At 61.6% G+C, this 13,424-nt stretch overlaps 1 protein-coding gene across 3 annotated transcripts in view; it reads left to right on the forward strand.

Annotated features, from left to right (window-relative positions):
- Window positions 1-13,424, forward strand: part of SULF2 (sulfatase 2) — an 89,508-nt gene that overhangs the window by 18,884 nt on the left and 57,200 nt on the right. For all 3 annotated transcript variants that reach the window (XM_051844953.3, XM_051844952.3, XM_070051727.2), the window contains one exon: window positions 2,340-2,577. In XM_051844953.3, the coding sequence (XP_051700913.3) occupies window positions 2,403-2,577 (175 nt within the window). In that variant the 5' untranslated portion in view covers window positions 2,340-2,402. Of the gene's footprint in view, window positions 1-2,339; window positions 2,578-13,424 lie in introns of those variants that run through there.

Genomic DNA, 13,424 nt, shown 5'->3' on the forward strand with positions numbered 1-13,424 from the left:
TGGGGGCGTCTTCTGGAAATTTCGTGTGTGGTCCGGGCGGCGGAAGACTGTGTGACTGTGTGCATGCATGCGTGCGCTGATGAGCGCTGGCGCGGTCCCCGGTGCTTAGCACAGAGCCCTCCACGGCATTCCCAAGGGGACCTGGGCCGGACTCGGGGACCGCTCTGTTACTGGGGGGTCGGGGGCCGGTGAGCTGCGGGAGCACCTCTGCTGCTCCGTAGCCCCCAGGAGCTGCAGCGGAATGTCCCGGGCCGCTAGCTGCTGTGCACACCTGTGGAGCCCCCTGGGCGTGCAGCAGGCAGGGGAGTGGGAGCCGGGCGCCGAGTTCCGCCTCTGCCTTGCGTGGACCTGATTTGTGCATTTACTCTCCAGGGAGCAGGCGCCCGGACAGCCTTGGATAGGAAGCTTGTTTCTGTTTTCAGATGATGCCACTTAGGGAAGCGCATCAGGGAATGCTTGGTGAGGAGCTGTGTGCCCCAGGCAGGGAGCAAGCGGGGAGGTGGTGCCGGGATGGACGGAGGTGGAAGACGGGAGGTTCGTGGGAAGGAGCCCGCGTGAGCGCTCAGCCCCCAGCTCTGCTGTCCTGTCTCTGGGTGGCCTCACCAGTGATTGAGCCTCAGGTTTTTCGACTGTAAAATGGGTATGATCGGGGCTGGCGCTGTGGCGTAACGGGTTCAGTCTCAGCCTGCAGCGCCAGCATCGCATGTGGGTGCTGGTTCAAGTCCCGGCTGCTCCACTTCCGATCCAGCTCCCTGCGAATGCGCCTGGGAAAGCAGCGGAAGGTGGCCCGAGTGCCTGGGCCCCTGTACCCACGTGGGAGACCCAGAGGAAGCTCTTGGCTCCTGGCTTTGGTCTGGCCCAGCCCTGGCTGTTGCAGCCAATTGGGGAGTGAACCAACGGACGGAGGACCTCTCTGTCTCTCCCTCTCTCTCTCTAACTCTGCCCTTCAAATAAATGTCTTTCTTAAAAGATGGGTGTGACGAGAGGGCCGGTGAGGTTTGGAGGCATGGGGTGGGCAGTGCCGATGCAGGACAATGGTCGCGCTCTGATGACGCCATCCACACCATGTCTTGTTATTTCCACCCGCTGGGCACGCGTCCATGTTGGAGATGAGGAGGTGTCAAGTTCCTGGCCCAGGGTCGCTGCCGGGAACCCAGGAACCCGTGGAGGGAGGCGGGTTCCATCACTCTGCTGGCTCTGGCTGGCACAAGGTGTGTCTCAGAGGCGAGGAGGCTGAGAAGGGCGTGGCATCTGTTCCCCTCTCCCCGATCCTGGGAACCTCACCATCTCACATCAGGCTGTACCCCCGATGCCTGCCAGCACCCCCTGCTGAGCTGTCACCCTGGTCCTGCACAGGTCCCCGGGGAGGGGCACCGCGTGGCACCTGCTCCCCACTCCCAGGAGCAATGCCGGTGGGGTGGGGGCTGCGCTGTCCTGCCCAGCCTGATGCTGCACGCAGGGACTGTGAGGGGTCCCTGCGTGACGTAGCAGGGTGCTCACGGCTGCCTGGGGGGGGGCTGTAAAATGGAACACACGAGGGGCTACCCAGCAGAGCGGAAGCCCAGGTGCTCCTGGAGTGGGTAGGGAGGGCAGAGCCGGGAGGGACCCAGGGAGCCACTGCACACCATGGGGCACAGAGAACAGCGATTCTGGCTCCCATCCCCTCCCTCCTGCCGCTGCCCAGCACGCGCCAAAGAGCCGAAGTGTGCAGGCCACGCGGTCTGCAGAGCCCGGCTCCCTGGGGCCTTGTCCGTGACAGCACGGCCCGGAGTGGCCAGTGCTCCCAGTGTCCCCCGGCGAGTGGCAGGGCACAGGGGCAGCGGTGGAGACCTCTGTGGCCCAGCCCAGCTCCTCCTCCCCCAGGACTCTGGGGACCGGAACCAAAGTTCCACTTCCTCATTTAGCCAACCGTCTGTGCCAGACTCCCACAAGGTGTGGGGCTGGAGCCGGGAGCGACACAGACCCCGTTTCTGCCGTCCTGAAGCTGACCCTGCAGCTGACTGAGCAGATAACGTGGCTGCAGGCGTAGTCACCGTGGAGTGAGTGTGAGGCTGGCAGACACAGCGCGCCACTGGTGCCCACACTCGGCAGAGAACGAGCCCAAGACACAAACCCGGGGCAGAACTCAGAGTTGTGAAGATGAGCGAGTGCACAGGCCCCGGGTCCCGGGAGGAGTGCAGGTGCCCAGGCGGCCGCTGCGGGCCGGGCGGCGGGTCCACCCCCGGGCTCCGTGCAAGCGCTGGTCTGGCAGGTCCCGCTCCTGCCCGCCGACACGCAAGACCGAGCCGTGGGCCGGCCTTTCTGTAAATATTGACCTGCCTCTCGTCCTCCTCCTCCAGATCCGTGAGGGACCAGGGAAGACAGCCCAGAGGCGAGCGGCGAGGGAGCGGCCGCGGTGCACCATGGGGCCCCCCAGCCTCCTGCTGTGCGCGCTCTGGGCCGCGCTCTTCTCCCTGCTCGACGGAAGCTCTGCCTTCCTGGCCCACCACCGGCTGAAGGGCAGGTTCCAGCGGGACCGGAGGAACATCCGGCCCAACATCATCCTGGTGCTGACCGACGACCAGGACGTGGAGCTGGGTAAGGGTTCCGGCCACGGGGACGTCCCCGGGGCTCCCAGGAGGCGCCTCGTCCGCAGCCTAGGCAGCAGCCCCCCACCCCACCCCACCCCCCCACCCCCGCGCGCGCCGCCGCGATCACTGCGCTGGGCCCTCCTCCCCGTACGCGGTGGTTGTGTAAACTCGGGAGCTCACTTCTGCACACGTGGGGGCTCACAGCTGGCCCCCAGGACGGGACCTCCCGCCTTTGCCCGGGGCACAGCCGTCCCTGGATTCCCAGCGTCTGAGACGGGAGAGGAGAAGCTGAGACGGCTGTGTTCTTGGCAGCGTGTTCCCCACTGAGGCCCAAGCCGCGGCCCACCCCCCCCCCATGGCCCCAGTCCCCCTCTGCCTCGCCCCTCCCTCGGGGCCAAGGCCGGAGGTGCCGGAGCTGCGGCCTCCTCCGCTCGCGTGAGGCTTTCCCGGCTGTGTGTGCCGTGGCAGGAGGCGGAGCCCGTGGAAATGAGGCCACCGAGGCTGGGGCTCCACGCTCGGCGTCTGCTGCTCCCCCGCTCACCTCTGGGTCCGCCCGGCCTCAGCCGCTCTCACCCTGAATTCTCTGCTTTGCGGGTCCCGTTCCTGCACCCACGCCAGTGCTGGCTGCAGACATCCAGGATGCGCGGGCGTCCCCTCGGTGGGTCCCGCCCCTGGGGAGCAGAAAGGCGCAAAGCAGCGCCACGTCTGCCATGCCGCGCCGTCGCCGCCTCTCCCGTGTCCCCAGCCAGTGCCGCTGGCGCCGCCTGAGGCGCACGGGGCATCTAGAGGTGATTACAGGGCCCCGGGCAGCGCGCACAGGTTCCCCCAAGCCCTGTGCCGTCTCCTACACGACGCTTGAGTGTCCACAGATCTCAGTGCCTGTGGCAGGGCCTTGGGACCAATCCCCTGTGTGATCTGAGCCACAAATGCAAATGACGTATGTTGTTTTACATTCGGTTTTTTAAACAGTGAAATGAAACCAGTAAGATTAATGTTAATAATGTCTTGTTTAACCTAATACGGCCAAGCTATCTATCGTCTCAACGTGTCGTCAACGGACAAGATCGTTTGCGGCCATTTTATATTTGTCCAGATCACTTTTTAGATCTGGCCGGTGATTCGCACTCAGAAGGCGTCTCCATTAGAACCCGGCACCTCATGGGTGCTCGGCAGCCAGTCGTGGCTTGTGGCTGACATGCTAGGCAGTGCCCAAGCCTCCTGCATTTTCCTTCTGTTACAAGTTAGATTTGCCCTTTTACCATCGGCACTGCCGTGTTCCGTGACTGTATCGGGGAAAGTGTTCCAGGCACTAAGAGCAGCATGTGCAAAGGCCCTGGGGTGCAACCAAGAAGGCAGAGGTGGCTAGAGCTTGGGGAAGGGGATGAAACACGAGCAGGAGAGAGGATGGGTCAGGTCTCGGAGGCGGCTGTGAGTTGTGAGGACCGCCAGCCTGAGGGTGGGCTCAGCCTCCGCCCCTCCGGGGGACAACAGAGTACTGCTAATGGCAGTGCATGTACAGTTCCCCTGGGTCAGCCTCTGTGGCCTGAGTCCATCGCTGGCTCCAAAACTGAGAGGTTTTTAATGTAAAACCCAGTCACTCCTCGCAGTGTGTATTCACGGTCACAAGGATATTTTCTGCAGGAGCTTCTGTCAGTGTAAAAAGAATTTGCCACCAGGAAGCAGTCGGAGCCCAGCGCCTTTAAAGTGACCCACAGTTGACCACCGGGGTGGGGCCGGGGGAGGGGTGGGGCGGGGAGGGCCTGCTGGCCATGGCCGGCTGAGCCTTGCAGCGGCGAGGGGCGGGGGTGCTCATGCACGCATCTGCACGTGTCCATCAGGGTCTGCTCTGTGCAGAACGAGGGGCGCTCCAGGTGGAGGGCGCCGGAGAGGCCGAGGTGCTGGGTGGGAAACGGCTCGGTGAGCTGGGGTGCAGGGAGCAGGGCTGCGAGCGGAGAGAGCAGAAGCCCGAGGCTGCCGGGGCCGGGCCTGCAGAGGGTTTGAGCAAGATTCCTGGCGCAAAGCAGGTGGGCGAGGCTGCCTTCCCGTGCGAGGGCTGTGACCTCGCACTGATTGCGGTGACCTCGCGCTGATTGCTGCTCCCGCTCCTAGGAGGGGGACGTGAGCTTGCCAGGGGCGAGAGCAGGCACAGGGAGAGGCGTCAGGAGGCGGTAGCCGGGCGTGGCGGAGCTGGTGAGCCGCGGTCCCCCTCGGCCAGGGCTGGCCCTGGGGTGCGGGAGCAGCACATTTCTGGGCCTCTTTTGGAAATCTGATGGCCGTGTTGTGTCAGCTGCCCGAATCAAACCAGCAGAATACGCAGACGGGCTGCGAGGGAGGAGCCAGGGAAACCGAGGCTAACTCAGCGCAGAGATTTGTCCCGCTCATTTTATAGAAGGGGAAACCGAGGTACAGGGCGGGCAAGCCTCTTGTCCAGGGTCATCAGGATTGGCACCCGGAGTGGCAGTCTCCATACTGCTGGGGCGGCTGCCCAGTGGCCTCTGTGTCATTGGTCGCGTGTCAGGTTCTCGCGAGTGCTGGGAAGTGGCCGTGCAGCCCCTCGTGTCCGTGGCGTCCGGCCGCTGCCCACGCGCCTGCCCCTCCTGCACCAGTGCCACCGGCTCCTGCAGGCGGCTGAGCCTCTTCCGGGAGGTGAGGGATGCGGAGGTGGGTGGGGGAGGGGAAATGGGCTTTTTATAAACCACTAGACAGGCCCCGATCAATAATTCATGTTCCAAAAAAGCCCAGCACATTATCTCACAGTCTGCTACGACTGGCAGGCGGAGGGTGGTCCTAAAAAATTTATCATCTGCTATTTTCTGCTCCCCCATGCGGCAGTTCTGACAATTTTCCGGGCTCGGAACTTCTCGCCTGAGATAATCAGGCTTCCTTCCAGTGCCAGGGCGGAGAACAGCCGTTGGCTCCAATCAGGCTCTGCCGGCCCGGCAGGAAAAGGGGTTCAGCCCATCCCCCGACCGCAGGGCTGCGTCCGGCTCCGTTCCCTGTTGTCACTTGGAAGTGGCAGGTGCGGGAGACCAGGCTGCAGGGGCTTCCAGGTGGCCTGAAAACCCACACGTGTTCACCGCAGTGGGGGGGAATCCTGGCGTGGGCGTGCCCCTTGGAAGCCGGCAGGCGACGGCCAGCCTCACTCCCCCTGCAGGAAAGACCGGGAGAAGCACAGGGGGCTCCGGGGGTGGGAGGGGAGCCCGGGGACAGTGGACTCTGCCAGGGCTTCCTGTTTCATCCGCTCCAGGCCACCCTGGGTGGGTGGGGCCCAGGCGACTCCGTGTCCCTGGCCTGGGGCCCGAGAGTGCACTGTGTCCCAGCTCTCCCAGGACTTGTGGTTTTTAACTGGACTGACCTTGTGAAGCTTAGATGCTATTTTTTTTAAGATTTTATTTATTTATTTATTTGAGACATAGAGTTACAGAGAGAGAGAGAAGTCTTCTATCCGCTGGTTCACTCCTCAAATGGCTGCAATAGCCAGAACTGCACTGACCTGAAGCCAGGAGCCAGGAGCTTCTTCCAGGTCTCCCACACAGGTGCAGGGGCCCAAGGACTTGGGCCACCCTCTACTGCTTTCCCAGGCCACAGCAGAGAGCTGGATGGGAAGTGGAGCAGCTGGGACTTGAACCAGCACCCACAGGGGATACCGGCACTGCAGGCAGCAGCTTTACCCGTTACACCACAGTGCTGGCTCCCACTTAGACATTATTTTAAAAGGAAGCTTTGAATTCTAACTCTGGAAAATCCAGCATCCATGGCCTTTGATCAGAGGTCACTGCCAGACCAAGGGCAATGAAGACCGAGCGCAGTGTTTTCGAGATTCTGCCAGGTGCCACCTCCCGCGAGGCCGGGGTGTCGTCATTGAAAAGGTGATGGGCAGTTTCGAGAGAGGCAGGAGAGGTGACGTGGTGCCCACGGGACAAGGGGACGCGTTCTCCAGTGGGAGTCACAGCTTCTGCTGCTGGGAGCCACATGGCAATGGAGGCAGAGTTAGAGAGAGACGGGGAGGTCTTCCATCCGCTGGCTCACAACGGCTGGGCTGGGCCAGGCTGAAGCCAGGAGCCTGGAAGTCCACCCAGATCCCTCCATGGGTGCAGGGGCCCAAGCCCTCGGGCCATCCTCTGCTGCTTTCCCAGGCGCATTAGCCGGGAGCCGGATCTGAGGTGGAACAGTCGGGACTTGAACTGGTGCGTGCTCTGGAATGCCGGAGTCCTCGGCTGCAGCTTCACCTGCTGCACGCCAGCCCTGGCGATGGCCCTTGTGCCGAGGGTTTAAGGATACAGCAGACCCCGGAGTATTGGGGTGAGGTCACATCGTCCACGCACTCCTGGGGACTGGCAATGGGGCCCAGGTGGTTTCCTGAAGGAAAATTCGAGAGCAGATGCCTGAGGAAGGCAGGATGGCTGGGGCGGAGTCAAGGCAGGGAGACGCCATGCTGCCATCGCGTGGCTGACCCGGAAGCAAGGTGCTCAGACAACGGGCAAACACATCCATCCACTGAGCATTTGCTGAGCACCTACTGCATGCCAGAAGGGACCCAGCAGCATTCAGACAGCTCAGGTCTCCTCTCTCTTTCCAGTGGAAGCCGACGAGGTCCCTGGCACATCAGTGCGGAGGGGCGGGGGGAGGGAGGCAGGAAGGAGACCCAGACCCGGGGGTGTGGGGTGGAGTGTGGGAGAGGTGTCGCATGGTGAGGGGGGCACGTGTGAGCAGTGTGGACCTCCATGGGTCTCGGGGCCCCTGGGGTAGGGCTCTGCAGGCTGTGGGAGCCGTCTGTGCAAAGGCCCTGAGCTGGAAGCTCGCGGAGTAGCGCAAGTGACAGGGACAGGAAGAGTGAGTGGACCCTGCAGGGCGTGACCGTGGGGGGCTGGGGCTTGGGCTTTCTGAGAGGGACGGCGGCGGGAGGGGACACGTGTGTTTAGTGTTTCACAGTGACCTCTGGCCGCCATGCAGGGAACAGAACTGTGGTGGGGAGAGGGGGCTTCGCAGAGCAGGGCCTGGGGGGGGGGGGGTCCTGGCCAGATCCCTGTTTCCACCTCCATCTGTGCACGCAAGGGAACCACACCCCGTGCCACAGACTGATAGCCACGGGGGCAGGCGGCCGGATTGCAGACGCCAGCTCACTCTCGGCCCCGCCTCCTGACATTCCTGCCGTGTCAGGAAGACGTGGGTGCAGGCAATCCCTGTGCCGGGAGGGAGAGAGGCTCCGCTGGGCCCGCCCCACCGTGGCCCTGCCAAACACATTCCTGAAAGGTTCTTTTTTTCAATTCAACAGCGCCCTTGAATGCTGGGAGCTAAGTGAATCAGGGTTAGCTTTGGCTGGAATGTGAAGTAACAGTGGCTTAAGCAAGACAGAATTTGGCCTGTCACTCACAGGGAAGTTGGAGGTTGGCAGGGAGGTTTGCCAACCTCAAGGCTATCTGGGAGCCGGGCTCCCTCCCTGCCTCCCTTCTGTGCTACTGTGTAGCTTCCACCGTCAAGGTCATTTTGTGGTTCAGGATGACTGCTTCAGCTCCAGCTATCACAGCCACATTCCGGGAAGAAGTACAAAGGCACAAAGGGTGGATCTTCAAGTCCTCCCTCCTTGAGGACCTCATCCCAGAAGCCACTTGCAACACACACAGAACTTTAGCTTCACGGTCTTGGCAGGAAACGTGGGACACATGCAAAAGAGGATGATCCCAGGGGGCTTCCAAATTGTCTGCAGGTGCGGCGGATCCAGCATCCCCGTGGGGATGGGGCAGGAGGGGAGGAGGGAACAGGTGACAGTGGCACCTGGGGCCAGGGTGCCTGACAGCAGCGTCACCCTCTGCTGATGGCAGACACGGAGGAAGGGAGAGGAATCTGTACCCCACCTCCCTTTCGGGGCTCCCCTGTGGCTGAAGCCAGACGCCAAAGGGCAGAGAGCTGGGCGCAGAGGGTCTGGAGGGCGCGGCGAGGAGGCGGCACAGGCAGCCAGAGCAAGTCTGGGAGTGTCGTGTTCCAGCTGGGCACCTTGGAGGGGCCGTGGAGGAGGAGAAACAGATACTGGTGTGCTGCCCGGGGTCTCAGCCGCCCTCAGTTCAGGGGCACGGGGCAGCCCCTCCTGCAGCAGATGCCGGCACTGTGGGCGTGGACGCTGGCGAGACCTGCACCGCCTTTCATGTGGGAATCTGGGGCAGGAGCAACTTGGGCAGGGCGGCCAGGCCAAGAGTCCCACGGCGGCAGGAACAGAGGTAGCAGGGCCGGGTGAGGGCAGCGAGGAGGGCGGCGGGAGCCAGGCAGGCCGTGCAGGAGTCTGGAATTTAGCACGAGGCCGGAGGGTCTCGGGAATGTTCTGAGTGCTGCAGGTGAACAGGGCGTGGCCCAGGAGCAGGAGCGTGGTGGGGAGGGGCAGGTGGGGACCCTGCCCTGAGGGTTTTGCAGGTGGGTGGCAGCAGGGCGGGGCATGAGGGAGGGAGACCAGCGCTGGCTCCTCCCTGCTTTTTGGAGAGCAGGTTGTGGGGGGGGGCAGGTGCTGGCACGGGAGAGCTCCGGGGTTCCAGGCTGTAGGCAGAGCCCCACCCCAGTGAATAAACTTCCTGTGGGCGGGCTGGCGGTAGAGTGACACCAGGGAGTGGGGTGGGGCTGTCGGGACAGGAAATGGCCAGTGAGGCACCGGGCCCCACCCCTGCCCCTCTGAGGCTGACCGGGTCAGGAGGCAGTGGAGAAAGCCAAGGGCTGCTTACCCACGTCCATGGCCTGGGGCTGTGGGAACCAATTCTGAGCCTTGGCTCTGCTGAGTGGTGACACTGGACTTGAGTTTGTGACTGCCAAGGGGCAGGAGAGGTCCCCCACGGTCTCCCTCGGGCCTTTCTTGGGCAGACAAGGCTGCAGGTGAATTCTAGCCTGGCGGGCAGACAGCAGCCTCCCAAGCAGGGGGCAGGACTCAGGGCTTCCGAACCTGCCACCCTGCGAAGCCAGGTCGCACCTGAAGGGACCCACAGCCTCCCCCCTGCCCCTGCAAAACCCTGGGGTGCTGGAGAGTGGTCCTTTCAGGGGTACTTCGCTGGTCCCATCTGGAGTGGACCGCGCTCAGGGCTGCGGGCGCGGAGGGCAGCAGAGGAGGAAGGAGCCCTGCTCGCTCAGTCCACCCGGATTGTCAAACAGAGCTGAACTGACCGTGAGCTGTGCTCAATTGAAAAAGGTTAGCGAGGCGGGCGTTCTTGGCACTGCAGTTAGGGAGCCCCTGGAGCTGCCTGCCGCGTCCCAGTGCTGGTTTGAGTCCCCGCTCTGCTCTGATTCCAGCTCCCTGCTGATGTGCACCCTGGGAGGCAGCGGGTGAGGGCTCAGTACCTGGGTCCCTGGCACCCACGTGGAAGACCTAGATGAGCTCCTGCCTCCTGGCGCGGGCTTGGCCCAGCCCTGGCTGCTCTGGACATTTTGGGGATAAACCAGTGGATGGGAGCTCTCTCTTTGTCTTATACAAATGACCCAATGGTTTACTAGGATTAAAACCAGAATTCGGTGGTGACATAGAATGTTCTAGAATTGTCCCGGAACTTCACAGTTGAAAGAAAGCTGAATGCGGCCGGCGCCGCGGCTCACTAGGCTAATCCTCCACCTTGCGGCGCTGGCACACCGGGTTCTAGTCCCGGTTGGGGCGCCGGATTCTGTCCCAGTTGCCCCTCTTCCAGGCCAGCTCTCTGCTGTGGCCCGGGAGTGCAGTGGAGGATGGCCCAGGTGCTTGGGCCCTGCACCCCATGGGAGACCAGGAGAAGCACCTGGCTCCTGGCTCCTGGCTCCTGCCATCAGATCAGTGCGGTGCGCCGGCTGCAGCGCGCCGGCCGCGGCAGCCATTGGAGGGTGAACCAACGGCAAAGGAAGACCTTTCTGTGTCTCTCTCTCACTGTCCACTCTGCATGTCAAAAAAAAAAAATGCTGAATGCCTAAAGTTTTCTTTGTGCTCTGTTTTTACAGAGGAAAACAGAAACCCACAGAAAGTAGTGATTTAAGGCAGCTCACGCCTCCTGGGTACCCAGTAGTACAGAGGAGAGAGGAGTTGGGGGCTCCAGCTGGACGGCAGCGTGTATGTGTGTGTGCATATGTGTGTGTGTACGTGTGTGCACACGTGTGTGCACATGTGTGTGTGCGTGTATGTGTTACACAGTCTGTACATGTTTAAGAGCTGAATGCTTTTTTAAAAAACAAAATATTATTTATTTGAAAGGGAGAGTTACAGAGAGGCAGAAAGAGAGAGAGGTCTTCCGTCCGCTGGTTCACTCCCCAGATGGCCGCCATGGCCAGAGCTGCACCAATCCGAAGCCAGGACGAGTACAGGTGCCCAAGGACTTGGGCCATCTTCTGCTGCTTTCCCAGACCATAGCAGAGAGCTGGATTGGAAGTGGAGCAGCCGGGACTAGAACTGGTGCCCACATGGGATGCCCGCACTGCCATGCCACAGCGCCAGCCCAGAGTTGAACGCTTTTAACACACAAAACTCTACAGAGGGGAGAGGAGACGCTGGGAGGGCCTGCAGGGGGCGTGTGTCCTGTTCTTCATCCTCCTCGTCTCCTGGCCAGGTGGCCCTTGAGAGGCCCCTGCTGGACCCCCAGGAGAGGAGGAAGCACAGCCTGGGAGCCCCAGGGGCCGGTGGGGTTGGGGAGAGGGGCCGTAGCGGGTGCCGGGTATGCCCAGGGCAGACGCATTTCCTGCTGTTACAGATTTCGGGAGACGCCAGAGACATTTCTGTGGCAAACCCAAGGCCAAATTCTCCTGCGGGGCAATGCTGGGGAGACCCAGGGGACTTGCCGGGACTGTGAGAACGTCTGCTTTGAGCCTTGTTAACATCGGAAGAAACTATGTAGCCTAACATCGGAGAAAATGCTTTGATGCAGCATAGTAAAGCAGTCATCTCCCTACCCACGTGGCCATAGAGTATAATTTTTAATATCTTTTTACAGAGGAGGGAGCCAGGGAGCAAAGATACCAGGGGCACTACAAACTGTCATATGGTCCCAGGAAAATATCCTACATTTTCTAATTCAAAAAAAAAAATAATAAAAAGTATCTGTCTGAGACAGGGAGTTAGAAGCAGAGAAAGACAGAGTGATCCCACCTTCCAGTTCACTCCCCAGCCCAGGATGCTCAGGGCTGGGCCGGGCCACAGCCAGGAAGGAGCCTGGGCTCCAACGGGGTCTCCCACATTAGTGGCAGGGACCCGAGGTCTGGGGTCATCACGGCTGCCCTGGGATTCTGCACTGGCAGGGGGCAGGGGGCAGGAGGCAGGAGGCAGGAGGCAGTGCTGGGAACCAGCCCCAGGCACTCAGACGCGGGATGCGGGTGCTGCCCGCCCCGCCCGCCCACCCCATGCTGTGTGGTAAGATGTGGGCGTGGGATTCTTTGTGCACTGGAGAAACCTAACTGAACACTTGCGTGAGCTGCCCGGGCCCTGGCCTCCCAACTGTGGCCTCTTCAGGAGTCAAAGGCAGACAGGGGTCCTTGCTCAGAGGCCTCTTGCTAGAACATTCCACACTTGCTTATCTGTCCCCCAGATAAAAGCCGTGGAAGGCGGCCAGCGTCACAGGGCGTTTGCTTTTCGCTCTTCCTCGTCACTCTCTCTCCCCACAGTCCCAGCGTACTGAGAACCATGTGAGTGGAGCAGACTGACTTCAAAGCAAGCAGGGATGGCCCTCGGGTCAGCGAGCGCCGCGGCCGCTGATCACCCGGGAGGCAGCCGTCTGCGGTTTGCGGATCGCCGAGAATGTTTTCTCGTCACCTCCTCCCATGTTCGTGCCAAGGGGAGCAGTGCAGAGCAGGATGGGAGGGGTGGAGTGATTGCAGTCAGCACAGCCCCGAGAGCGCCCCCCTGAGGAGGTGATGTGCATATTTGCAGGGACCGGAACGCACCGAGGGTTGAGACTGGGTGGAGGAGCGGCAGGTGCAAGGGTCCTGAGACAGGGCCATGCTTGTTGGGATCCAGGAGCAGCAAGGAGTCTCATGTGAGGCTGCCCAGGGCCAAGGCGCAGTGGGAGCCTCATGGAAAAGGAGCCTTCAGACTGGGGGCCTTGAGGGCCGTCAGGAGAGCTGGACTCTGTCCATTCCCCGGGGAGAGTGGAGCCAGGTTGTCTGAGGGTGTGACCTTAGGTTTTTAAAGGAGCCCTCTGGCTGCCCAGGGGAGCACCCGGATATGGGAGACCAGGGTGCAAGCGGATGACGGTTTAAGAGTCTACCGCGTCAGCCCAGGCCGGACACCAGAGTGGTCAGATACAGATTTAAGTCATGATGCTGAGTTATTCCCTTCAGTTTTATTTTCTCTGGTCCCGAAGTAACTCCCAGCGCTCTCCCAAGCACCCTGCCATCACAGACACTAACCCGTGTTTTTTACAGATTTATTTACTTATTGGAAACACAGTTACAGAGAAAGAGGGAGAGACAGAAAAAAATCTTCCATCCGCTGGTTCATGGCCCAGAGGGCCACAATGGCCAGGCAGGAGCCAGGAGCTTCTTCCAGGTCTCCCATGTGGGTGCAGGGGCCCAGGACTTGGGGCATCTTCTGCTGCTTTTCCCAGGCCATTAGCAGGGAGCTGGATCAGAAGTGGAGCAGCTGGGACAAGAACCGGTGCCCATATGGGATGCTGGCATTGCAGGCAGTGGCTTAACCCGCTGTGCCCCAGCGCCTGCCCTTGACCCATAATTTTAAGCAAACAACCACAGGAAGTGGTCATCTGGTTATCAGTCAAAACCAGTGACTCCAGTGCCACCCAAGTAGGGGCCTTGGGGGTCTGGAGGGGCGCAGTGTGCACCTGCCCCCAGCAGCCGTGGGCTGCCTTGGCCCAGGAGAGGCAGACCCTGGGTCAGGTCTCCGTCCTGAAAGCCGTGGCACCTGCTGAGTGC

The sequence above is a fragment of the Oryctolagus cuniculus genome, chromosome 11 (genome assembly GCF_051225735.1).
Source record: "Oryctolagus cuniculus isolate XC-2025 breed Fujian yellow rabbit chromosome 11, ASM5122573v1, whole genome shotgun sequence".
NCBI lineage: Eukaryota > Metazoa > Chordata > Mammalia > Lagomorpha > Leporidae > Oryctolagus > Oryctolagus cuniculus.